The 27097-nt window shown below is 42.4% G+C and overlaps 1 protein-coding gene across 1 annotated transcript in view; it reads left to right on the top strand.

The window, feature by feature from the left end:
- Window positions 1-24060, top strand: part of dnah9 (dynein, axonemal, heavy chain 9) — a 170190-nt gene extending 146130 nt beyond the window's left edge. Inside the window, exons 76-79 of the mRNA XM_040036646.1 lie at window positions 13688-13870; window positions 18788-19041; window positions 19124-19259; window positions 21084-24060. Coding sequence (XP_039892580.1) covers window positions 13688-13870; window positions 18788-19041; window positions 19124-19259; window positions 21084-21311 — 801 coding nt within the window. The 3' untranslated portion in view covers window positions 21312-24060. The remainder of the gene's footprint in view (window positions 1-13687; window positions 13871-18787; window positions 19042-19123; window positions 19260-21083) is intronic.
- The last annotated feature ends 3037 nt before the right edge of the window (window positions 24061-27097 follow it).

Consider the following 27097-nt stretch of genomic DNA (forward strand, 5'->3'; position numbering starts at 1 on the left):
AAAAAATAGGCTTTGATTGTATAGATAACATACAACCTAAACCTGTATCAACTGTATGGTGGTTTATTTGTGAGTTGTTGTTTTTTTTTTTTATTAATAACTCAACCATTTGGTATTGTTGTTAAAGGCTGTGTTGTGTTTGTATAGCATTTTAGTGGATTTTCCTAACAAATAATATGCCTCGTGTCTTATATCGTCCTTAGACGTTTCTGCCCATGTGACCACTATTATATAATATAATATATGACATAATAAGAAATGGGGAAACCAGGTTTTCCACATGCAGAAACTGTCACGGTTTGCGGGGCAAGCCGTGTGGGATTGTAGAAAAGAACCAAAAAGGCAGCAGCTCTGGTGCAGGTGAGTGTTTATTTACAGTGGTGGGTAAGTACAAACAGCGGTGGCGACAAAACATGAAACTGGAGACCTAAACTGGGTAAACTAAGAAGACAAACCAGAATGAGGATGCAGGGAGGTCCGGAGAAACACATATGGGAAGACGCAGGGAGACCAAAGGGGAAACAACACAGACGAACCAGCAACTACCATAACAGAAGACATAACTTAAATACACTCAGAGAACACAGGGAGATTACACACAGGTGGGGAACACAGGTGACACTGATAAACATAACGAGACAGGGCAGGAGTGAACACAACGTGACGCATACTAACGAGAGACTGTCAAAGTAAAACAGGAAGTACACAGAGGTTCAGACAGGAGGAGAGAGAGCACGGGGAGAACACAGACATAACAGGCTGGGGGAAACATGGAATAAACACAAAGAGAGACAAGAGCTCATAAATACACAGAGGGGCACACAGGGGGTAAGAGTCAAAGGAAAAACACTTAGGGAACACCACAACAGGACACCTCAGAAAACATGATCTAAATAAGGAGCGAAAATACAAGGAACCAAGAATACTGGGCCAACATGGCCCAGGACCATGACAGTACCCCCCCCCTCAAAGGCTGGCCCCAGACAGCCCAACAAGAAACAAAACAGCCAGAAAAAAAAAAAAATAAAAAAACAGAAAACAACCCGACCAGGGCGGGCGGCGGGGTCCCAGGAAGGAGGGCCCGAAGCAAAACAAAACCGGAGCACCAGAAGGCCAAAAGACAAAAACAAAAAACGAGTCCAAAACCAAAAGAAACGAAGCACACCAGAACACAGGAAAAAAACAGACCAAAACAGAAGAGTCCAGGGGGCCGACAGCACAGGAGTCCAAAACAGTTCAGGGGGCCGGCCAGGGGGCCGACAGCACAGGAGCCCAAACAGTTCAGGGGGCCGACCGTGCGGACGGCAACGGCGGCGACGTGGACACAGTTCGGGGAGCCGGCCGTGCGGACGGCAACGGCGTGGACACAGTTCGGGGAGCCGGCCGTGCGGACGGCCACTCAGGCGTGGACACAGTTCGGGGAGCCGGCCGTGCGGACGGCCACTCAGGCGTGGACACAGTTCGGGGAGCCGGCCGTGCGGACGGCCACTCAGGCGTGGACACAGTTCGGGGAGCCGGCCGTGCGGACGGCCACTCAGGCGTGGATACAGTTCGGGGAGCCGGCCGTGCGGACGGCCACTCAGGCGTGGATACAGTTCGGGAGGCCGGCCGTGCGGACGGCAACAGCGGCCACTCAGGCGATGGCGGTCCGGGGGCCGGCCGTGCGGAAGGCAGCGGCGGCGACGAAGGAGACCACGAAGCAGTTCAGGGGGCCGACCCCGACGGCGGTGACGTCCAGCAGGTGGCCCGGAAAATGGCCGGCGATATCGAGGTGCAGAACGAGGCTTGGGCGACGGCATAACAGCCGCAGGACCAGGCGTAGCAGAAGCACAGGCCGCAGGACCAGGCGTAGCAGAAGCACAGGCCGCAGGACCAGGCGCAGCAGAAGCACAGGCCGCCGGACCAGGCGAGGATGAAGACTCTGATGACGCCGGACCAGGCGAGGATGAAGATGATGATGACGCCGGACCAGGCGAGGATGAAGATGATGATGACGCCGGACCAGGCGAGGATGAAGATGATGATGACGCCGGACCAGGCGAGGATGAAGATGATGATGAGGCTGCAGCAGGCGAGGATGATGATGATGATGAGGCTGCAGCAGGCGAGGATGATGATGATGATGAGGCTGCAGCAGGCGAGGATGATGATGATGATGAGGCTGCAGCAGGCGAGGATGATGATGATGATGAGGCTGCAGCTGGCTGGACGGGCTCCTCGGGCCCTCCAGCCGACGAAGCAGGAGGCCGGACGGGCTCCTCGGGCCCTCCAGCTGACGAAGCAGGAGGCCGGACGGGCTCCTCGGGCCCTCCAGCTGACGAAGCAGGAGGCTGGACGGGCTCCTCGGGCCCCCCAGCGGAGACACGAGACAAAGGCCGGAGCGGTCCCCCGGACCTCCAGCGGAGACACGAGACAGAGGCCGGAGCGGTCCCTCGGACCCTCCAGCGGAGACACGAGACAAAGGCCGGAGCGGTCCCTCGGGCCCCCCAGCGGAGACTAGAGACGAAGGCCGGAGCGGTCCTACGGACCCTCCAGCAGAAGTCACCACTAAGCCAGCAGTCATGGAGTCCTCTGGCAAACACGAAGGCAACTGGCGATGCACTGAGCACTGGCTCTGCCCAGGCAACGCTGACATGGTGCAGTTCTCAGGTGGCTGCATAAACTTCAGGGGTCCAGAATCAGCCGGGAACTGAGACCTAGCCTCTGGGGAAGCCCTGGAGCGGCAAACTGTGCCAATGGCGGCTGAACCATGAAAAGCACCTTGAGGTGAGATTAGACTTTCTCCCTGCATGGAGTGAATGAGTGAAACCTGCGCTACAGGCGGCACTGGAGCTACTGGGGCCTGCGCTACAGGCGGCACTGGAGCTACTGGAGCTTGAACTGGAAGGGACACGGGAGACTGAGCTGAGGGTGGCTGCGAGGGAGGAGACTGAGCTGAGGGTGGCTGCGAGGGAGGAGACTGAGCTGAGGGTGGCTGCGAGGGAGCTAACTGAGCTGAGGGTGGCTGCGAGGGAGCTAACTGAGCTGAGGGTGGCTGCGAGGGAGCTAACTGAGCTGAGGGTGGCTGCGAGGGAGCTAACTGAGCTGAGGGTGGCTGCGAGGGAGCTAACTGAGCTGAGGGTGGCTGCGAGGGAGCTAACTGAGCTGAGGGTGGCTGCACAGGCGATACGCAGCTCGCGTTGACATCCGCCACACAAAACACAGCCCCTGAATGAACAGTCACGTTGTCTGGAAAAGACACAGAGTCCTCACTCACCACAGCCGGTAAATTAGAAGTCCGAACGTCCGGCTGTGGGGTGGCGCGTCGGCGGCGCGATCGGCGTTTCCTCCCCGCAGACGGCTCCGACGGGCCGGGCAAGATCACATCCGGCGAGTCGGGCAGCGAGGCAGGAGTGGCTGAGAGAAGGTGAGGTGTGTGCTGGAGAAAAGCCTGCATGGTCGGAGGAAGCGATTTTAGAAGCCATGGCAGGCCGGAAAAGAGCCGTTGTAGCCGGCTTTCGACGGTGCGGCGAAGCTCCTCTGGAGGGTTTTCAAGCCACAGCCCGAGGAGAATCTCCACGTTATATGTAACGTCGTCCTGGAGCTCCTCGGACGGATTTACTGCTGCTGGGTCCATGGTGGCTGGTTCGTACTGTCACGGTTTGCGGGGCAAGCCGTGTGGGATTGTAGAAAAGAACCAAAAAGGCAGCAGCTCTGGTGCAGGTGAGTGTTTATTTACAGTGGTGGGTAAGTACAAACAGCGGTGGCGACAAAACATGAAACTGGAGACCTAAACTGGGTAAACTAAGAAGACAAACCAGAATGAGGATGCAGGGAGGTCCGGAGAAACACATATGGGACGACGCAGGGAGACCAAAGGGGAAACAACACAGACGAACCAGCAACTACCATAACAGAAGACATAACTTAAATACACTCAGAGAACACAGGGAGATTACACACAGGTGGGGAACACAGGTGACACTGATAAACATAACGAGACAGGGCAGGAGTGAACACAACGTGACGCATACTAACGAGAGACTGTCAAAGTAAAACAGGAAGTACACAGAGGTTCAGACAGGAGGAGAGAGAGCACGGGGAGAACACAGACATAACAGGCTGGGGGAAACATGGAATAAACACAAAGAGAGACAAGAGCTCATAAATACACAGAGGGGCACACAGGGGGTAAGAGTCAAAGGAAAAACACTTAGGGAACACCACAACAGGACACCTCAGAAAACATGATCTAAATAAGGAGCGAAAATACAAGGAACCAAGAATACTGGGCCAACATGGCCCAGGACCATGACAGAAACAATATTTCAGGAAATGTAGATATAAGTTTACGATATTTTATATTTATTGTATGTAAATAGAATGATCCCATTAATAAAAATATTAGTTCATTTTGAAAACATTTAAATGAAACCACCAAACAGGGGCCCTGAGGTCACCCACAGCATAAGCTCATCCCCTCACAGAAAAGGGGCTCCGCTGTTTATCATGTCTTGAGACGTGACCAGATACTCTGAAAATCCAGAAATCTCATAGTAATAAAATATTATTTGCAGTAGCAGTAAGATTTTATTTCATTTGAACTATAGGAGCTGGCAACACCCAAGAAAAACCAGACCGCCTCTACTTTCCCAAAGCTGATGTATCCTGATTCTTTGGCAACTGATAATCATATCTGATAAACTAACCAGCACCATTTTTCTTGCAGTGAGATATGAAATAGTTGCAAATTAATTTTGTGATTATTAACTAGTTGAATAATGGACTAAGAAATTGAGCTCTGATGGGGAAGTACTTTAGGCTGTATAAAATCTCTTTAATTGGCACACAAGGACTTGCAGAAAGATTTGATCTGATTTCAGCATGTTTTTTCCTACTTGCTGATTAATGCTCTTGCATTTTCAGGAGTTTCTTACTATACTCATTGCTTAGTTTGACTTGCTTTAACTTCCTCCAAAGATTTTCTTTACTTTTGTCATTTCTCCTGATCTTCTGCCAAAAATTGATGTTCTTAGTCTGAACTGACAGATTCATTTTCACCTGGTATTACTTTTGATTTTAAAATTAGGAATCAGCCTGGATCTGTTCTGTGATGACCTTTGTGATCAGGGCAGGGAGGAAGGAATACACATATTAATTAACTCTAGGGACCTGTACTAGCAAGTTCAACATACCAAACATACCCAAGATATCCATTATTTTTCTTCAATTACATCATATTACACTGACATCAGGCTAAGCGGGCACAAGAAGATGGTGTTCAGCCGGATAGACCAACCACGAGTTTTCAAGTCTATCTGTGAGTACATTTACATGAAACGGGGGGTATTGTGGGTATTTGATCAATCAGAAAAATGGGCAGGTGTGCTGGCAAGGGAGTGATGTAAGAAATAAAACTATGCTGTGAAAAGATAAAGAAGTTACACACATGCTGAAAGCAACTCAAACAGCAGAGTGTGACTGTGTGTAAGAGGAAAAGACTGTACAACATTTTAATATTGAAAGCTTTAAACGACAGAGTTAGCCCTCAAGTTTTGCTCAAATCCTGCTTCAAACTACAGGGCTCTGTTGTCTGTCAGAAAGTGTCCGTACCATATAAACATCATATACATATATTCAGCTAAATATTAACAGATCCTCATGAGGTGAGGAGGATCGTTAGAGTGGTGGTGGATGAGCCCAAAACTACATGGGAGAAGCTTGTTAATGATCTGAGGGCACTTTGGAGCACAGTCACCAAGAACGCAACTGGTAACACACTATGTCTTAATGCAGCGATTCCCAACTCTTTGTAGTTTTGTGTCTTATTTTGAAAGAAATATTTACACGTTACCATAGCAACCAGAGAGCATTAAGGGGCAGAGAGGAGGATGTCACTCTCAATGCTGTTGGCGCATTTCAGGAGGACGGTGCTAATAAAGTTGCACAGTTACACAGTGAATTTGCGTTTATTATTATATTTACAAAATACCACAGTTTTTGTCTTGTCTTGTCATTTTATTTTGTTGTATTTATCTGTGACATTTTAAAGGCCAGTCCGTAAAAATATTGTCTGATATTAAACCAGTTGGTGGTGCAAAGAAGGTTGGGGACCGCTGCCTTAATGGATCGGGCAATGTACTGCAAAATCTTGGATGAGAACCTTCTTTGCTGAGCCAAAATACTGAATATGCCTTGTGCATGTGTAACCCATTTGTGTGTGTTATGCCTATTGATGTGTTGTGGTCTGGCGAATGAATAAGAGGCAGGAGACAGCACTGGATCTCTGGGCTCTTTACTGCAAATTGCTGTAACATCTGCAATCTCCCGCCATGCTGAAAGGAGCTGTGACTGGGGTACACATGCACGCACCTACGTCATCACGCAGCGCACAAGCACACAAACACACACGGGCTTGAAACACATAGACAGGAGATTAAATGAAGTATCTAATTTAAAAAAAGGGTGTTTTGGGGAAATTCAAAAGCATTTAACACATATCCTACACAGGATCTTCCAGGATAAAAATGACCCAAAACATATTGCTCAGGCAACAAAGACGTGACTGCAGAAAAAGCATATCAAGGTCAATGAGTGGCCTTAGCCCGTCTCCAGACCTCAGTTTCCAAGCAGCACCCAAGAAACCTAAATAATCTAGAGTTTCTGTAAAGAGTGGGCCAAAATACTTCATGAGATGTGTGCAAACCCAGTGAACAACTGCAGGAAACCTCTTGCCGCTGTGCTTGGCAACAATGTTTTCTCAATCAAGTACTAAGTTTTGTTTTGTTTGGAGATCAAATACTGATTTTTCTGTTTGTTGGCTGATTTTGTGTCTCGCCATTTGAAGTATGTTAAAAATTAGAAACTGTTCATTTCTTTGTAAGTGAGCAAATTTAGAAATTCAGCAGAGAATCAAAAACTGGTTTCCCCTTCCTGTGTGGTGCCTACGAAAATTATTTCATTTTAATATTCCATGTGTTTTGTGCCTGCACCAGATCTCCAGTTTTATTATTTGACACACATTCTCCCTCAAAAACTGGCCTGACATATTTGGTACCATTACCATCTTCAGTAAAATGTGAATTAGGTTTAAGCAGTGTTTTTCTGCATAGTGTATATTTGTTATGACAACGCTACAAGCAGGTCAGTTATATTCATGGGTGTATGGGAATGGTAGCATTTAAACTCAGATTTTGATTTTGATGTGATTTTCTGCCCTTGTGTACGATAGATATCCCAGGCAGATATATGAACCAGGGCCTTAGTAAGTCTCACACGAAATTCTAAGCGAGATCCCCAAAACTTAAACGTGTGATGACAACGGGTGACATTTTCTGTGGCTCCTGCATGGCCAATTGAAAATAAATTGTGACCAACTGTTAGGGGCTTTGAAAACACCTAGGATGAGTTTTACAAGGATGGCATTTTGTGGTGCATTTTTTGGTTCAGTACTGCTGTGAAATAAAGTTTATATGAGCGTAAAAGCTAAAACAAATATTCTGTCAGAGAGTGCAGCTTTCTGCACTCCCTCTATGGAGCAAGTGTCACTTTTCTTATATCATGAACTGGAAGTGTTAGCTTTGTTAAAAAAAGATGCAGTAAAAGTTACCCTGATTTTTTTCTCCTCCTTTAAAAAAGAATGAATAATTTGTTTTTATATAACTGAGAGTGGCTGTGGTTCAGGAGTAGAGTGTGTGTGCGTGTGTGTGTGTGTTAGAGAAGACTCTTAGAAAATGAGTTTATATGAATGTTTTAAGTTGGAGTAGAAAAAACACTATACAAGTATGTATGTTGGTATATTCATCCAAATAAGATAAGATATGCCGAAATTGGGAAACAGTAAAGACAAATGATAAAAAAGAATATGATGAGAAAACAAGGCAGAAGAACTCAGTACAGTCAAAGTACTCCACTAGACAAATAAATAAAATACAGTAAAAATATCTATATATATATATATATATATCTCTCTCTCTCTCTCTATATATATATATATATATATATATATATATATATATATATATATATATATTAGGGGTGCAACGATATTCGTATCGATATTGAACCGTTCGATACAGTGCTTTCGGTTCGGTACGCATATGTATCGAACAATACAACATTTGTAATTTATTTTATCAACTTTCCTTCTGACGATGCTGTCTGTGTTGAGCGCTCAGTGAATCTGTGTTCGACTACTCCGCCTAGGCTGCACTGTCGAGCGCAGATCCACTGAGCGCTCAACACAGACAGCATAGTCAGAAGGAAGAGCGCAGGGCAAGCTAGCAAGACAGAAGTTAAGCTCTCCTTGTAATATGGACCTCCCCCACCCTCATTCAGATCTGGCGTTTGGAATTATTTTGGTTTTCATGTGACGTATGACCCTGAAGGTAAGCGAGTCATGGACTAAAGTAAAACAGTATGTTGGATGTGCCATGCAATGCTCAATAGCTAGGTTTCATTTGACGTAGACGTGACGTCGACGTAAAGCGCGGAATTTGACTGGCGGTCGGAAGTGAAAAAGATAAGCGCAAAATCACAGACAGACAGTACCCAAAATGCCTATGTCCTGTTGTGTTTACGGATGCTCCAGTAGGTCGACCCGAGAAACTGATAAACGGTATTTTAGGGTACCAAAAATAGCCCAACGAAGAGGAGAAAAATGGAAAATTCTAACCGAAAAACGTAGGAAAAAATGGATTTTAAATTTACGTTTACAGTCGGGAGGAGCAGAGTCTGCCAATGCCCGTGTCTGCAGCGACCACTTCGTCAGAGGTAATGTTATGTTTGCAAACGAACTTATTAGCATTAGGTTGTCGTTAAATTCTCGTTTACTTAGTGCTTTTAAGTTAGTAGTCTAATATTGACTTGATTGGGACTATAGGCTGCCCAAGTGCTTTGGATGACGAAGAGTCGGAGGACTGGGCTCCGACGGTCAATCTCGGCTACGAACGAAAACCCAGATCGGAATCAGTTCTCAAACGAGAGAAAAGAATGAAGCTTAAGGCAGAACAGCATCGATGTGCAGAGGCGATTTTGGATATGCAACAGACGGCTGAGAGCCCGGATTTGAGCCTAGTGACAGTGGAGAACCCCGAACTGCAGCTTCCAGCTGAGAATCCACAACCAGAAGACTTCAGTGTGAAGTTAGACCTCGTTAGACCTCTGAGAATGGTTTACCTTGAAACAAACAACTGTCACTCTAACGAAGTCCTAAGGATGTGGCATGTTTGTTGACGTTAAAGCCGCTACCGCTAACTGTTAGCGTGTTTAAGATAAAGCAATATAAGAACAAACACTCACCCTTGCAAACACCAAACTGTATCCATCACGGAGACGTTTTGTTCCAAGGTTGTGGACCCACCCGCTGACAAAAAAATTGTACGCCTCCAGACTCTTGAAAGCTTTCATTTGCTGCCTAGTGTAGTAAGAAGTCTGGAGGACCAAGTAGTTGGTGATATCCACAGCCTCGATAGTAGGCAAATCCTTTACTTCTGTGATGTATTCGGACATTTTCAAAGAATACGGATCACGTCCGATATATTTTTTAACTATCTGTTTATATCTCTCCCGAGAAACGGGGTCTAAAGTTGCACAATAGCTGCTCTCCTGACTCTCCACAGTGTCCTCCATGTTTACTTCCGCCCTCCACTCAAAAATCGCGCTGCCTCCGCACGTCATCAGAACCACGTGACCGCAACCCAACTATTACATGGGTGGGAACTAGTGTGTTAGCGCAGTTAGCTCGTTAACGTGTTGGCCGTCTAGCCCCATGCACGGGGCGATCGGCGGTAGCTCGTTAACGGAGATTTGCCGTGTTGTGGCGTTAAGGTCATTTCAACGAGATTAACCTGAAAGCACTAGTGGGAACACAACGAATATGACTGCACATTTACGCCGACATCATCCTAGTGCAAAGACAAAAACAACAAGCATGCTACTAACTTTAGCCGAGTCATTTAGACAGCTGTTAGCACATGATTCTCCTTATGCTGCTGAGAATATAGCCCAGAAGAAGCGGATAGTATAGCTTTTATTTTGGAAAGAGACATTTCTCTGTAATAAACTCTCTTTTCCAAAGATGAGTGATTCCTCAATCAGATACAGGGCTTGCAATATTGCTAGCCCAACGTCCTGGGGCTAGCGATTTTTTCAGTCGGGCTACCAAAATCTATCTCTTCCCTGCCCGTCGGGCTATTGTAGGAGGGAAAAATATATGGCAATGCTTTTGCATTCTTTCAGAAATGTAGCTGGGTAATTATGTCATTGGCATCGGTGAGCCACTGTCAATATGTGACATATTGAAATCGCGTTTGAATTTGCGCTTGTTTTTTTGCTTTCACTTTGCAATCATGCGAACTGTGTATAGAGAGCGACAGCACTGATCTGTGAGTGATGATAATTTGTGCACCAATTCCTCTGACATCGTCTTATTAATCGTTAGCTTACTATGCAAACATGACAAGTGAAATCTCCCGCAGCAAGCTTAAACATGTGAGAGGTTGATGGCGCAGAGAATCGCTGAGCTTATGTGAGTGCGTGTGTAAAAGCAGCAGGATTTATATTTTAGTTCTGCTGAGCCAAATAAGACAGGTCAGGGTGAAGAAGTGACAGCCAAAGAAAAGCTTACCACAAAACGGAGAAGTTATGACAAATGAGACTATAAGGCAAAAAGAAAGTGCAGCTTTATGGTTTCATGGACAAAAGAATTTCTGTGGCTGCAATATGACGAGCTAAATAACCAGGGCTGCACATAAGTGGTCCGCAGGTGCGCATTCGCTGTCAAAATAAAAAAACACGCACAAGGGTTAGGGTTAAATTTAAAAACTGTACTTTTGAGTTAAAATATATATTTATAATTTTAATAAATGACAAATTAAAAAGGCATGAACATTTTTTTTGTATCGAAAAAATATCGAACCGTGACACCAAAGTATCGAACCGAACCGTGAATTTTGTGTATCGTTGCACCCCTGATAGATAGATAGATAGATATAGATAAATAAATTATTTTGGTTTGTTTTACTGTATTTGATTGCTACAGTCACACTAGTGAAACAGTGGTTGGAGACTGCAGCGTGACCAAAGTTGTTGCAACTGTGTGCAATGAACTTGTGATTTTGTTGCCTTTGATATGGTTGCTTTGAAGACGGGGGACAGATCCTTGACCGCTCACAGTCAGCTGCTATCTTCAAAGTGATTTTGGTGACTCACAACAGCAATTAAATGACAGTAAAACAGAATCAGTCTCATTAGATGTTATCTGTTTATGATAACACAGCAGTTACTGTAATAAATAGGCAAAAAGTACAAATCCAGCTACTGCAAATGTGTTGCTTTTTACATACACGGAAATTCACATTAAAAAGGAATTCACATTAACTGCTTACATTTAGGATCCCAGAAGATTAGAATCAGAAATTCATTCACAGATAGTGACATAGTTGGTGCTTAAAAATGGCATTCCAGCTTTTATATAGTAATATAATGAGAAGATGAGTTGGCAACCGGCTTACTCAAGTCCCCTACTGCAAAAAGGCATGTCACAGACAGGTTCAGCTCATCAGTTCAGACTGACTTAATTGTGAAGTTTTGGAAAATAAATGCCAATTATTTGTTGACCTTGACTAATCTGTCTGAGAATGATTACAGTTAGTCCAAGATGGACTATTTGAAGATTGTTTAAAGATAACTTAAAAGTGACTACCCCAAGGTTAAGCATGAAAAGGCCTCAGTTGGTTGACTCAACTACTTGTGGTCAGATGTACAATGCAAAAAGTTCAATTTATTAATCTGATATGCATAAATCTTTCCTATTCACAAAGAGACTCTCATCCTATTTTTGCTCTAATATGACTGAGCCATTAAAAAGTAAAAGCTTAAATTAATTGCTTTAAATAAAAGTGCCCTGTAAAGTACGTGGTTATGGAAGCTATTTATAAACTAAACTATAGCTAAATAAGCCACACAGCCCAGAGAGGTGGTCAGCAACCATCTGACAACCACGGATTGCAAAGGAAAAACAGGTATTCCCCAACCAAACAATTGACTGCTGGCAGTTGTTGTGAAATTGATCAATAAAGCCCCATTCACATGTGTATTGTCCATTATTCAGTCGACTAAACTGTGTGTTGACAATGTTAAAAATGGGAGTAGTTAATGACATTGGACAGAAAGACAAAACTGGAAAGTTCATCACAGTAACTGTATTGTGTATCTAGTATGTAGTCCTGTGAATGGGCTTGTGAAAAAATATATCACAGTTAGATACATTACATGTACATCTCTGGATTGTTAGCATCACCATAGGGGACAAAGTCGGTGTGGCAAACCAAACCAAAGAAAAACATGCTCGTGATGATCGTGAATGTGTGATCACTTTTGTGGTTTTCAGGATCAGATCCATTACAGCATAGTGCTTCACCAGTTGTTTTCTTAGTGACTGTGATCTCAACTGCCTCCAGATTATGAACAAGCTCCTCCTGTGTAGTTTTGGGCTCATCCACATTCCAGCTCCCGATCAAGGATGATTAATGGACAGTCTACAGGTCTACAGTCTTGTCCCTGACATCTTTAGACAGCTCTTTGGTCCATGTTGGTGGAGGTGTGCTTTTTACTCATAATGGGTTGAGAGCAGATGTATCTATAATTGACTGATTAATTGACTGTAATCTGCGTGTCACATGGGAACACAGTCAGTCATCTGTGGGAGTCAGAATTCTGGTTGGGTAAGACTTTCATGTAATGTGTTTTTCTGGATTTTCGTTGATATCCTGTCTCTCTCCTTTAAAGTAAAACTATGGTAAAAATTAGAGACTGTTTTTTTCTTTGTAAGTGAGCAAACCTATGAATTCTGCAGGGGATCAAATAATTATTTCCACCACTTTATGATTACAATTTGATAATTGCAACAACCCCTTTCTAACAGAAAACATTAATTTGATTTCACCGCTGACCATTAGGGAAGTTTGCTCAGCATGTTTCATTCATGTTTAATTCATATGCGCATGCTTTTAACTGGGATTGATTTACTTATGTTTGCTCTCATCTGTATTTTAAAGTCAATGATTAGTTGACCTTAAAATGTCTAAAAACATATATGTAAGGTTGATTTGTGACTTTACATTTGCCGTGTGTGTGTGTTTCCGTGTTTCCATTGGTCATTTAATATATTATGATTTGGAATCTTTCTGGCTTACTGAAAAGGCCCACTTTGTATTCTGGGTGTTCAGTAGCTGCCAAAGTCAAATCAGATATTCAGAATCATCAGGAACAAAAAATCCATAGATACGATGACCTGATATCCTTAGTTTGGTACCTAATCCTTTGATTGATCTCTCTTGCTGGTTGTCTTGGGAAAGTTTGGACACAGACATTAGCTTTCACCCCTTGTCCGCAAAAATACGATGTGAGCATTGATTTTCTGAAGGAATAATACTGTTATTGAAAACAAAAAGCTGGTGTTGCAAAAATATGTCTTCATGAATATTTATGGAACAATTTCAAACAGTTTCTCAGACTGTCAGCATTGACAGGACTGAGTTTATGTGACTCAGATGAACCCATCTCTTTCAGATGTTTACTTAGGATAGTATTGTCTTACCATTGGTGTTTCTTGTCCTACTTAGCTTTAATATTGACAAGCATAATGGTCTACTTTACTGGGAAACACTCCTCTCACTTTTTTCTACATTCCTATCCATGTTATCAGGTGCATGCAGTGCTGGAAGAGGTACTGGAGAAACTCCCAGAGGAGTTCAACATGGCTGAGCTTCTAGGGAAAGCAGAGGAGAGGACTCCCTATCAGGTCGTGGCGCTGCAGGAGTGTGAGCGTATGAACATTCTCACCCAGGAGATCAGATACTCTCTTCACGAGCTAAGCCTTGGACTTAAGGTGAGTAGTGGCTTTGAAGAGTTAATGGGAGGCTGTGCACTGTTATGAGACTGGAGATGGAAGTGTTTTGCCTTGCAAAAACATTTACATTGTACATGTCCTGCGGACAAAGCCTGAGTTTTATTATGATACAGTATTCAGTAGCTACCAAGTCAAATAAGATCCATCCATCGATTCATCCACTCATCCATCTTCTTTCACCTAGCCTGTGCTGGGTCACATGAGCAACCTAAGCAAGGAAGCCCAGAAGTCCCTCACCGAGGTGTTCCCAGGCCAGCAGAGAGACCTATTTGACATGGGTCTACTCCTGGGCCTCCTGCTGGTAGGAGATAGCAACTGGTCACACTATTTCAGTCACTACCCAAAGCTCATATCCATACGTGAGGATAGGGACGTTGATCGACCAGTCTAGTCTAAGGTTCTAGTTCTCATTCCCACTGCTTCAGACTTGCAAACCCCTCCAGTGCAAGCTGGAGGCCACTACCTGATGTTCATCCTAATAGAGATATCTCCAAATGGAGCAACCTTTGAACGACAGTCAGGACCAATTTTCCAAGCCGAAGGTGCGGGGAAGCAACCGTCTTATCCTGTAATAAAAATTCCAATGGTGATACGTAGGATATCCAGGCCTCCCCACCTCCTTCCACCAAAGGCAACTCCAGAATGGAAAAGAGTCCATCCCTTCTCCAAGAGACTGGTTCCAGAGCTCAAACCAACTCAAATGCATTGAATTTAGCCGTTTAAATCTATATAACACAAATAACACAGCAAGTGGAAGCCAGAACGACAAGTCGGGGGGGGGATATCATCACCCCCACCCGAGATTGGATACCAAGCCCCAAATGCAATGGAAGAAGGATTGTTGAGTGCAAGAGGAACTGACCTAAAAGACAGGATCATAGCGAAGCTTGAAACCTGGACCTTCTGTAGCCGGTTACCAAGATTACAAGTTCCCTCTGAAGGCCTACTGTCGATCAGAATCAGAATCAGAATCAGAATACTTTAATAATACCTAAGTAAATTATGTAGATTATGTGAATGCAGTACTACAGACAATACCTACTGCAACCATTACCAAGACAAATCAGCTGATCTACACCACGGCTATATTGATCAGTGAGATGTTTGGCTAGGAGTTGAGCGACCATAAGAAGTATAGAGAACATTCGAGATCTCTGTCCAGAAGAGTGCAGTCCTAGGAACAGCCAAGATACTGCACAGGACCCTCAACGACTAAAAACCTGCAACGCAAAACAGTGAACTGTGACTTCAATCCCCACCAAAAAAAGCTTCAGTTATTCTCAACACCTATGATTCACTTTACATAGGATTCTCTACTGTTGACATCAACAGGCTGCTTAGTTAGTATTCCTGCATAACTAAATCTTTTCCTTTGTTGTTTGTCAGAAGCACGGTTGTAAGAGTGACTCAGAGATCTGGCTTACAGAGTAGCAGAAAGGAATGAGATGTCGGCATTCTCTGTGTCAAGCCTGACTGAGTCATGTGTTAACAACAAATGAAAAGAGAAAGAAAGGGGGAAAAATATGTCAATGCATTTGTCAGGAGTTATGAGGCTTCGATCTCCCTGCCCTACAAGCCCCAATAAATCGGCTCAGTGATTTAAAAGCCATGTACACTGTTGTACCAGCAAATGGAATCATATGTTGCCTCTATAGTTCAATAAATAGGAACTATCAGAATGTTATCCTGGTTGAGGTGTTGGAGCTTCATAGTGCTATGAGGTTGAGTATGAAATGGCTGAACTGATGGATTATTTTGAGGAGTGGTTAATGATAAAGTCACTTATCTAGATAAACCCACAGAACCTTATCACCCTCATAAAGAATTATTATGTCAGAAATGGGTATCTATACATCAGCGATACATCAGCTACACTATCAGCAGGTGAAGGACACTACTGTTTTCACTCGCATGCTGTCTCATTACTCATCAGTGCCATCTTCTCTTGGCTATCTTACAGCATGTTTCCTTATCTGGCATGGCTTGCTTATTCCCATGTTTACTGATTTCTAAAGGGCTTGTTACCATTCAACACCTTAAGTAGCTGGAAGGTCTCACCTCCAGTGTTTAGCTAGACAAGCAGGAACTTTTTTCCCTTCCTGTAAATAGCATTCAAAAACCAGCAAGAAGTTTTTTGCACAGACACAGCATTTGTCAGCACTGAGAGCACTCGCCCTAATTAAAATGGGTATTTCCAGATGATCAAGAAGAACATGAAAGCCAAATTATACAACAGATTTTTCATATCCACAAGCAGCCTGTTCAATAAAGTACAGCAAACAATAGCAATAGAACTAATATTAGCATTTATGGTGACATCACCAGCCTAGCAAGCTCTGGTGATTATACTGCAACAAATCCGCACTATATCAACATAATGTTATCTGAAAGATTTTTTTTTTCAAAAATGAAGTTAGAAATTGGATAAATTAGATTTATCTATTTTCTATGGCAAAGGGACAGAACTTGCCGATACCTGTGTAGATGTTGCAGTTTCGTGTTTCATGACCTGCCTATCAAACACTGGTCGGGTCACACCAGCAGTTCATATTGCAATATCTAACATTTTAATGGAATCCTCACATTCTAACAAGTAAATCCATACTTTTCTATTGCATCATATTCATGTTTGTTTTAAAGCAAAATGTCTTGAAATTACTGAACTTCAAAGGAATACCAAGGGAGTATCCAAAACAGAGGAAAATGTTGTAGCTTATGAACACAATCAAATGTTATTTTCCTTTTCTGTTGGCTTCCACACATATAAGTCTCAGAATTCTGCATGTGGGATAACCTACTGTTATTGTAATGCCGACATAGAAGTGTTCTTTAATTTATTATAGTGGTAGATTTATGAAGTCAGGCCTAGACCTCAGTTTGCAACCACTATGTAACAGCAAGTCGTTGGTCTTCCTTGGTCTCTTGTGCTCTGAGGGTCTCTGGATGTCTGGAGCCTGGATCTCCTCCATACCTGCTTCATGCCCTGGAGGACGGGGCTGTGGCTCCCCACACCCTCTAGCAGATCATTACATGAAGGAACCTTTTGAATACAAGCGCGTTCATGCTCACAGGTGTACACACGGGTGCTCACAGACACAAATTACACCTTACCTTCCTACCTCAAAGCACACTGTGAGCTGTTGATCTTATGTGCTGCACAATAATATTCAATATTTAGTATTTACTTTTATATTCACACAGGTTATCGTGATGTTGTTGTTTATTATATTGCTCTTTTTTTTGCTTGTTTTCTCTTTTTTCTTTCTCAACCGGTGATCCAGGTGATGATTATGTATTTTTTGTCTGTTTGTTTTGTTTGTTTTTGTTTTGTGCCCTTTATCACCGTTCCTCTTCCCCGCTGTTTTTCTTTCCCTACCTCTCTTTCTTTCTCCCTTTTCTTTCCCCCAGTCATGTCTGTCCCGTGTGTAGCAAGTGAAAATAAAATAAAATAAACAATAAAAACAAAGGTCAATCAAATGAACCAATACGGCAAGGCCGGGATGGTCCATTTGGTAAAGTAAATCCGTTGGGCATCTTTCTTGGCCTTTAGACAATAATTCTGATGGCAAAAGAACCAAACGTGACAGGTGGGGAAGAAAAAAAGGCACAACTTCGCATCACACTTTCTTAATTTTCACTATGGCTGAGTGGTTAGTTAGCATACTCTGTGTTAGCTAGCAAGTGTTTGCAGGCAAGGCAGCATCTTCCACACAATCTACAGGCAACCACGGCAGTCTCCTAGCTACCAAAGCAATCACAGGAAGGTTTTTCGTATACCACTGTCTTTGAGGCCAACCTCACCCAGCAACAGCCTCTAGTAACCACACACCAGCTGGTCAGGAAATACACCAATGTCAACCATTCTCTAGGTCTGTGTGACGGAGGCCTTAGCTATCCAGCTATCCGCAGTCCTTTTTGTCTAGTAACACCACTTTGTACCACTTTCCTGACTGTCCTCAGCCATGCACAACAGGAAGAAATAGTTTTGCTATGCTCATAGAAAGATATTTACTGAAAACGCTGCAGAATTAATAGGATAAACAGGATATAAAGAGTGGCTAGTATTTCGTTTAGCCTTGTTCCTTCCCTCTCTGCTGGTGGTAAGGCAAGGCAAGGCAAGGCAAGTTTATTTGTATAGCACAATTCAACAACAAGGTGATTCAAAGTGCTTTACAGAGACATTAGAACAAATAAAAAGCATGATTTAAAATTGATTAAAACAAGCAAATAAACTAACTAACTAATTAACAAACAAACAAACAAAACAGTATATAAAATCAAAACAGATAAAATCAGAACAGTAGATAAAATCAGTAGTTAAATGTAAGTTTTGAAATTTAAGCTTAAAAGTGTGGATTTGGTGCTTTATTCAAATGCAGCTGAGAACAGGTGAGTCTTCAACCTGGATTTAAATAAACTGAGTGTTTCAGCTGATCTGAGGCTTTCTGGGAGTTTGTTCCAGATATAAGGAGCATAAAAGCTGAATGCAGCTTCTCCGTGTCTGGTTCTGACTCTGGGAACTGATAAAAGACCGGATCCAGATGACCTGAGGGATCTGGAAGGTTCATACTGGGTCAGGAGGTCACTGATGTATTTTGGTCCTAAACCATTCAGAGCTTTATAGCTTTAAGGTGCAATCCAGAGGACACTGCCTAAAGCCCAAATCAAGCAGATCATCCAGCAGATCATCATGCAGGTTGTTTGTTGGAAGGTGTCAATGTTGTATCAGTGGGATTGTAGCTTAAAACACCAGGTGCTCTACTGTCAGTCTGTTGCAGAAATTAATGAAAGGAGAAATAAGAAACAAGAATTTTTTTTATTACTCCGTTAACGTGTAGCAGTATATAATATTTTTTTATCTCATCTGTTCTCTCTCCTTTAACCCTCGCTCATCAGGGAGAGCTGACCATGACCAGTGACATGGAAAACCTTCAGAATGCTATCTTCCTGGACATGGTGCCAGAGAGTTGGACCAAACGGGCATATCCCTCCATGTCTGGCCTGGCCCTGTGGTTCACTGACCTGCTGGCCAGGATCAGGGAGCTGGAAGCTTGGTCAGCTGATTTCAGCTTACCTTCTGCAGTGTGGCTGGCTGGCTTCTTTAACCCTCAGTCCTTTCTCACAGCCATCATGCAGGCTATGGCGAGAAGGTAGGGCTACTCAGCATTAAGATATAAGAAAATGATAGAAACCACATGGCTTGTTAACAGGAAATTTGTGGTTATGCGGCAGAAACGAGTGGCCCCTGGACAGTATGTGTCTGCAGTGTGATGTCACAAAGAAGAATCGCGAGGACTTCAGCTCTCCACCTCGTGAAGGGGCCTACATTCACGGGTTGTACATGGAGGGTGCACGCTGGGACACACAGGTACATGAGTTTTTATTGATTTCCTTGTTTAGCTGAGTGCCGCAAAGTTGCTACAGAAAGTTGATACAACAAACACAACACGCTTTCACTTGCAAGCTCCTCAGACTATATATCTAAATGAGGTGAGCTGACCCTCACCTCATTTAAGCTCACAAAAAAAGCACCTTCACATTTCCTTAGTGGCTTCATTTTCTGCTTTGCAACCTGCTTGTGTTCAGCTGTTGGAGCATAGCACATTACTCAGCTTCCCAAAGCTCTTTCTATCTCTATACATTCAAGCTCTGCATATGTGCCCAGCTTTCAAGGTGCATCCCACTAGACTTCTTAATTAGGGAATGTGCAGAGTGTGCACTTGAGCACTGAGATCACCCTTTGGAGGAGTGGTTCCTTTTTTCTTCATTAAAGTTGGAGGCGCAGGCAAATAGACAGGCAGCCCTACAGGCTGGGTGGCTTCCAATCACACAACTCTTCTCCTCCTACCCATTCTCCTCTCAGCCCCAGGGCCAGTTCTGTGCCACTGGCAGGGAGTAGCAGAGTGTGAATAGGCGAGTATGCAGCGCTCTGTTTGGACAATGCTCTGTGCAGCCATTAAAGTCAAAGATTTATATTAAACCTAATCTATATTAATGAACCTTACATTTTATTCAGAGATGGTTCAGACATCATGTATTGCATGTGGAATCACAGAATATGCAGATATGTCCTTTGAAATGATTTGTGTTTGTGATGGACACTACTTATTGATGTCCTGCTTTGTGATATACTTGATTCTTTCAATATGTTGTGTGAGCACACGATCAAAATGGATATTCGCTAGTGTAGTAAGAGTGTAGACACAGCATCATTAGGACAATTTATAACTGGGCGATCGTGGCTCAAGAGTTGGCAGGTCGTCTTGTAATTGGAAGGTTGCCGGTTCGAGCCCCGGCTCGGACAGTCTGGGTCGTTGTGTCCTTGGGCAAGACGCTTCACCCTTTGCCTACTGGTGGTGGTCAGAGGGCCCGGTGGCGCCAGTGTCTGGCAGCCTTGCCTCTGTCAGTGTGCCCCAGGGCAGCTGTGGCTACAATGTAGCTTGCCATCACCAGTGTGTGTGAATGTAGTGTAAAGTGCTTTGGGGTCCTTAGGGACTAAGTAAAGTGTTATACAAATACAGGCCATTTACCATTTTTACCATAATGACTTGCTCACTTTAGGATCCTCATCATTGTTATTTACCCGAAACAGATATAAGGTTATTGGTACTTAGCAACTCTTTAAAGTGTTGTAGGAATTGCAGATGCAGTCCGGGCTTTGTCCTCTTTGCTTTCCAAAGTCATCAGGATTTACATTCATTCCTGAAAGTCACTGTGCATGCATGGAGAAACTTCTGTTTGTCAGGAGCTAATTGTAGGAGGATTAATTAGCGAGACAGACCACTCTGTTTCCGACTGTTTAGAGAGTGTGTATACTAAGACAGGGTAGCTCGACTTCAGCTCAGACTCTCTTGACTTTCACCACTTTTCAAGGGTGCCACAAAACTGTGTTTAACAAACTCTAACTCTGCTTGTGCCATCCAAGATTAGTCAAACAGCTTCTTTTCTTTTCTTTTCTTTTCTTTTCTTTTCTTTTCTTTTCTTTGCTCTGGCACAAAATGATTATTAAATGGAGGCTCAATGGCAAGCACAGCATCTGAGCAAAGCTTCCTCAAACCTCAAACTAATTTATAACTTCTTCAGTTCTGTGAAATGTTCCTGTCTGTGGTTGATTGGCTTGTCATTCCTCCTTCACACCCTCCCTCTCCTTCCCATCTCCCCGACTTTCCTTCTTTATTTCTTTTTCTTTCAGACTGGCTTGATTGTGGATGCCCGTCTCAAAGAGCTCACCCCAACCATGCCGGTCATGTTCATCAAGGCTATCCCAGTGGACAAATGGGACAACAGAAACCTCTACCAGTGCCCTGTTTATAAGACTCGTCAGAGGGGACCCACATACGTATGGACCTTTAACCTGAAGACCAAAGAAAACCCCTCCAAGTGGACCTTAGCTGGCGTGGCTCTTCTTCTACAGATCTAGAATGGTTTAAGATGAACGCGCTAATGATCCTGAAAGAGTGAATGGTTCAAATGTCAATGGACATATATGAGATGTGTTAGTATTTGGGAGTAACAAATGAAAAGGTAGATTTATTGGTAATAAACCACATATTTATTTACTTCAAAGCACTCAGGGAATTCTTGCTATAGCCTCTGTTGGTTTTACTCTAGATAGTTTCAGAAAGCTAAGTTAGACCGTTCTTACTTTTCCACCTACATATAAACATTTCAAAAGTTTTGCAAAAATAGAAACTGACTCAAAATTAAACACCTTACCCCGCCTAAATAACTCTAAGACCCAATGTTTTTAGCATTGCTTTAACAGGAACCCCATATTATAGCATTTGTTAAAGGTAACTTGCCGTCATTGATTGTGCCATTATTGTTATAGTGGGACTTGTGGCCACAGCGGTTGCTGTTCTGATTATGGGACACCCGTGATTATAGGACTTCATTTCCAATCTTGTGCTTCTGAGCATAGGACTCTTTGATGATAAGAACCACTCTGACACTTGTCCTGTGGGGAAAGTTTCTGTAAGATACCTTTGATCTAAGAAGAGATTTCTCATCTTTGAAGGCCTGTCTCTCAAATAAGTGACACATGAAAAATGGCAACATGTAAAACCCACATTAGCGTATTTTGTAAATCAGTCACACTCTTACATTTTCTCCTGTCAGGCTGTTGAAGAGCTCCAAATCATTTTCTGAGACACTGAGCTTTATTTTATTTTTTTCTGTCATCATTTACGGCAACTATAATTCCGGGCCTTCCCTATCAGGAGAGCGTCACATACATTTCACATAAATCATGAATTTATTACCTCTGTAACAGCAGAATGCATTTGAGCTTCTGTGGTAACCACAAACAGCCCATTTTCTTGACTCAGTCTGGTTCATTACATATTATTTAGCTCAGACAAACCAAGACTTGTTCCAAACTTAGCACATGAACATCTGCTTTGGAAGACCTGTAGCCCTAAAGAAAATAGGATCACGTTCCATCTGACAAAAATGTGAAGAGTTGGTAAAGAGATATCAAAAAAGTCCCTTTTAAAGATCCCAACAACTTAAAAGGGTTGAGAAAGGTGAACCATCATCTTTTTTCAGTCTATTACAAAGAATTCAACCAATTTGACTAAAAGAATTCTAAGTGGCACATTGGCAGGAAAGTGAAAAACTAAGCTAAAATTTAGAGCAACTCAACTCCAAATTTACAAAGTTTCACTGAAACTAAACACACAAATGAAGCGTCCCATTATTTATTTGTAATTTTTTTTAAAAACATTTGATTGACTTTATTTGGTTATACAAATCTCTGAACAGTCAAAACTTATTGTTCCCACATGTAAAGGAGGCACTTTAGTATGAGTGGTAAGCAATGTCCCCTCCAGTCGTTGGAGGTCGTGACTCAAAAAAAAGAACACATTACTGGTTACTGTAATGCAGTATGTTACTTAACTACCAGAGTAATGTGTTAAACTGCTTGTTACATTACTTTCTCGCAAGGCCATAAATGGACCTAAAACTCATTGTCACATAATTACCAGTTGACAGTATAAATCCATGCACCAACACATATCCCTGAACTCTAGTGTTTACGTGTGAACACAAAGCCCACAACAAAAAGCAAAGATTAAAACCAGCCCAAAGAGACCTCAAAGCACTCGCCACAGCAGCTCTGCTGTAGAAACATGAAGAAATGGAGGCTGCAGTGCTGCAAACACTCAAAGCAAGTCCTTCTCACCCAATCACATAGACAGTGTACAGCACTTTTACATTTATACACACACTCCAGTGCATGCACTGAGGGCAGTTATTTGCCCAAAGATATTTCAACAGAAACATGGAGAAGCCAGGGACTGATCCACCAGCCTTTCAATCTTTAGACGCCCCATGCTCACACATGCTCCACAGCTGTCTGAAGTGAAGCCAAGGTGAAAAGGCTAAAAACTGCATTTTTTCCCCACTTGAGGCTGGTTCCATACATTCCCATGTTAAAACGTCCAGTTTTACAGGGCTAAAATCATGCTTACAGTCCTGTACAATAGTGTTCTTGTCTAAGAACAGTTTTCCCCTGCATAACAACTATGCAGTGGGCACTTTTAAAATTAGGGGTATGCCTACATTTTTTTAACTGTTTTTCCGAGACAGTCACCACCAGGAAGTGGCAAAAACTTCCTGTTGGTGATTTTATATAGGACTATATAGAAGTGTCGCAAAGAGCAATGTTGGATCTTTTGCATGATGCACCTTTAAATGTAACTTTGTGAAGCTTGAAGCGTTTTAATTACTGGTCATCTGTGTGTGGAGAAATTCTGCAAATATGTATCTGTGAGTCACTGTATGAGGAGGTGTTGTAAAAGATGTGGCTGGTTGGAAAATATCACAGAATAAATTTAACTATTGGGTGATTTAACACTTTCTTACTGAATTCACATCAGTAGAGCTACCTACACTATGCACACATAATCTCATAATCATATCTTAACTAACCACATACAAAATATATGTTTGAAATATATTTATATGTGTAAATATTTTATTCATTTGTACTTTCTTCCAGAAAAGTTGCAGAATAAAAATGCTTTATCTTGCCTCTCCAGATTGCACATGTGGTTTTATTTTCATATACTCCATGATATATCCCATTTGAGTGCCAATATGCAGTCATTTCGCCTATCTCATGTTTCCAGTTCCCCACTCCTGCCTCTTCTCTTCCAGCTCTTTAGACCTACTCTCTCCCCCTCTCCTCCTCCTCCTTCCTTCACCCCTTTCTTCCTCTCTCCTCCCCATTTGAGATAATAAAAAAAAACATCTCCAAAGCAGAAAGTGCGCAATCTCCCAGATACACCCACGCACACACACGCACACACACACGCACTATGATATAACCCAACTTTAAAACTCTGTCTTCCTTTCTTTTTTCTTGTTCTGCTGCTGTCTAAGCCCAGGTTCCCCAGCGTCATCTTTATCTGGTTATTTGAGAGCCTTAACAATGCTCTGAGAGACAGAGGCACGAGGAGCACGTGAGGGGAAATAGGAAGAGAAAAGTAGCGATGCACGGCGAGGAATTTTATGTCGGTCTCCTAAAGTACAGCTTCAGGTGTCATTATGAAAATAGATCCTGCTTTGGTACACAGGTCATGTCACTGTAGCATAGCTTATGGCGTGCTGTTCAGCAGCAGTGCTGTAGTTATTCTCTGATGTAGTATGACATTATCTGTTTGACCCTTAGTGGAGCTCAGTCATGCTTAGCAGCTAATGCTGCAGTATATCTGTCAAACTTTGCATTCTTACACAGAAGATTTTGCCATTAAATAGTTGTAGATTTAACAGTGGTGTGAAAACTCACAAGTAAAGAAAAGAAGACTTTCTGATTTCTAACTAAAGGCCATGTTGTATGAGGGTGCAAGAATTTCTACATTTATAACCGTGATTAAAAGCAAAAGTAAAAATTAAGTTTTTTAAAATGAGCAAAAGTGTTACTGACATTGACATTGTGTAAGGCAGAAGTGCAAATTGCATAAATAAATATTATGTACACTATAAATCTAAGAAACACATCTGCATGAAGGTAAATTACAAATTATGTTTGGGATCTGATGCCTGAACAGTGTGTTCATTTGTAACATAATGAAGAGTTGTTATACAGTTTAACTATGCAATTCAATTCAATTGTATGTATAAAGCCCCAAATCACACATATAAACACACGCAAACATAAATAGATATATGTGTGTGTCCATTTTTCTGCATTTACTCCCTGGGGGAAAAAGAACTGGTCATAAGAAGCTCAAAAACTTTCTATTGACAATAATTTGTTAATTGTTGATTCATAAAATAAGCAGGTTAAAAGTCTAGAAATGATTAAAGTGAAGTAGGCCAATCTTGGGCACTAAAAAAACCTGAAGAAGACTTCAGGTGAACCACGAAGAGCAGTTTTCAGTACTGAGAGTTTGCCATCGAGACTAAACATTTTGCATAAGTGGCTACTAGAATGGTAGAAAGATACACATTTGTAGAAGCCTTTGAAGCCATCTTCCACAAAAACAGAGGTGCCGGTGTAATGTGATGTCCAGTGTCGATGTATAACTGGATGAATTATGGAGTCCACGGAGTAAGACTTTACTGCATCCTAACCCTGGAACATACCGAGAACGTAACTGAAGAGATATGCAAAGAAAAGGGTGGAAGTTTCTGTAACAGCCAAGTCAGTATTAGGATCTCAATGCAACTGAGCTGCTAAATACTGTAATCTAGACTGTAAAGCAAAACAGAGCAAGACCTGTGAACAGACATCTAATGACAGCCTGGCAAAGGATCACATTGAGGAAATGCATCCAGTGATTACAAAGGACTTTGTAATTATTAAGCCTAACATTTGAACTTTGAAGAAGTTTTGTTCTCCTAAATGGTTAATGCTACATTAGACTTCCTCGATATTGTTTCACATATGTGTGCTTTTTCTTCGGTTTCTTTTCTTTCATTATCCCTCCTACATTCATTTTCAGGTTACCTTAAAAAAGTCAACCACTCCTCCACTGTTTTAGATGATAACAGGACAGTTTCCAAACTCACATTTATTACTACTACCTTAGTTGAAGGAAACAATATCCTTAATAAATTCCAATCTTGTTACAGACAAAACCACATCACTGAAACAGCTGTATTAAAAAATAAGTGCTGACATAAGATGAACCTTCCTAGATTCATTGGCAGGCTACGCTTATCAACAGATTACAAAACTGGTGGGCATCATTGGTACTGCTCTCAAATGGTTTTCATCCAACAGTTCAGAATTCATATTAACCAATGTGTGTCCTTATCTGCAACCCTCATATGTGGAGTTCTCATGGCACAGGTCTTGGACCAATTGTGTTTTGATTTTTAATATATATATATTACCTCTGGGTAATCTAATTAATAGTTTTAATCTCCTGTCACTGGTATGCAGATGATACACGGCTGTACTTTTCTGTTAAGCCCAAAACCCTCAACAGCCTCTCTAAAATTACTAATTGGATGTATTCAAATGTCCTCCATCAACTGGCCCTGACTGACCTTCTCTGACAAAAGTACACACATTCTGTACTTAAGTGGAAGTATAGATATGTGTTAAAAAAAAAATACTCTGGTAAAAGTTAGAGCGGATCGTAGGAAAAGCTGACTCAACTTCTTTATTCAAGTGAAAGTGAAAAAGAAGAGACTAAAATGCACTCAAAGTAAGAAATTTAAAAGTAGATCTTCGGTGGATATTTCTAGCAGCTATTTTTGTGCAAAGATGACTAAAAGCTGTGCAATATTAATGGAATAATAAGCAATACTGATAGATAGGATTACATTGGACATTATAATACATTTTTTTACATGATTTCCTCTGGGATTAGAGTATTCTAATTCTAATTCTACTGACTTTTAGTGTGATTTGGTAGGTGGGGAACCACCTGGCTCACTGTGGGGAAAAGAATCACAACTCACAATAATTTCTGTTCAGAGCTCCACTAAAATTTGCTAAAAATACACACACAGCCCAGTACTTACTCTTTGACTCCCATCACCCACCCAGGGGATTATTACCTGTGACTCTACACCAATTGTTCTAGACCTGAAGAAGCCTCTCAGAGAGATGAAATGTCTTTAAAACCAAGAAGTCCAACTGTTTTATTTTTAATCTCTGAAGATGAGCAGGACAGAGTGTATCGGAATGAATTGGAATTTCAATAAGAATAAATCAAATGAAAAATGTAGTCAGCTTATGACTATTTT

This window comes from Simochromis diagramma, unplaced genomic scaffold (assembly GCF_900408965.1).
Source record: "Simochromis diagramma unplaced genomic scaffold, fSimDia1.1 OVJJ01000371.1, whole genome shotgun sequence".
NCBI classification, from domain to species: Eukaryota; Metazoa; Chordata; class Actinopteri; order Cichliformes; family Cichlidae; genus Simochromis; species Simochromis diagramma.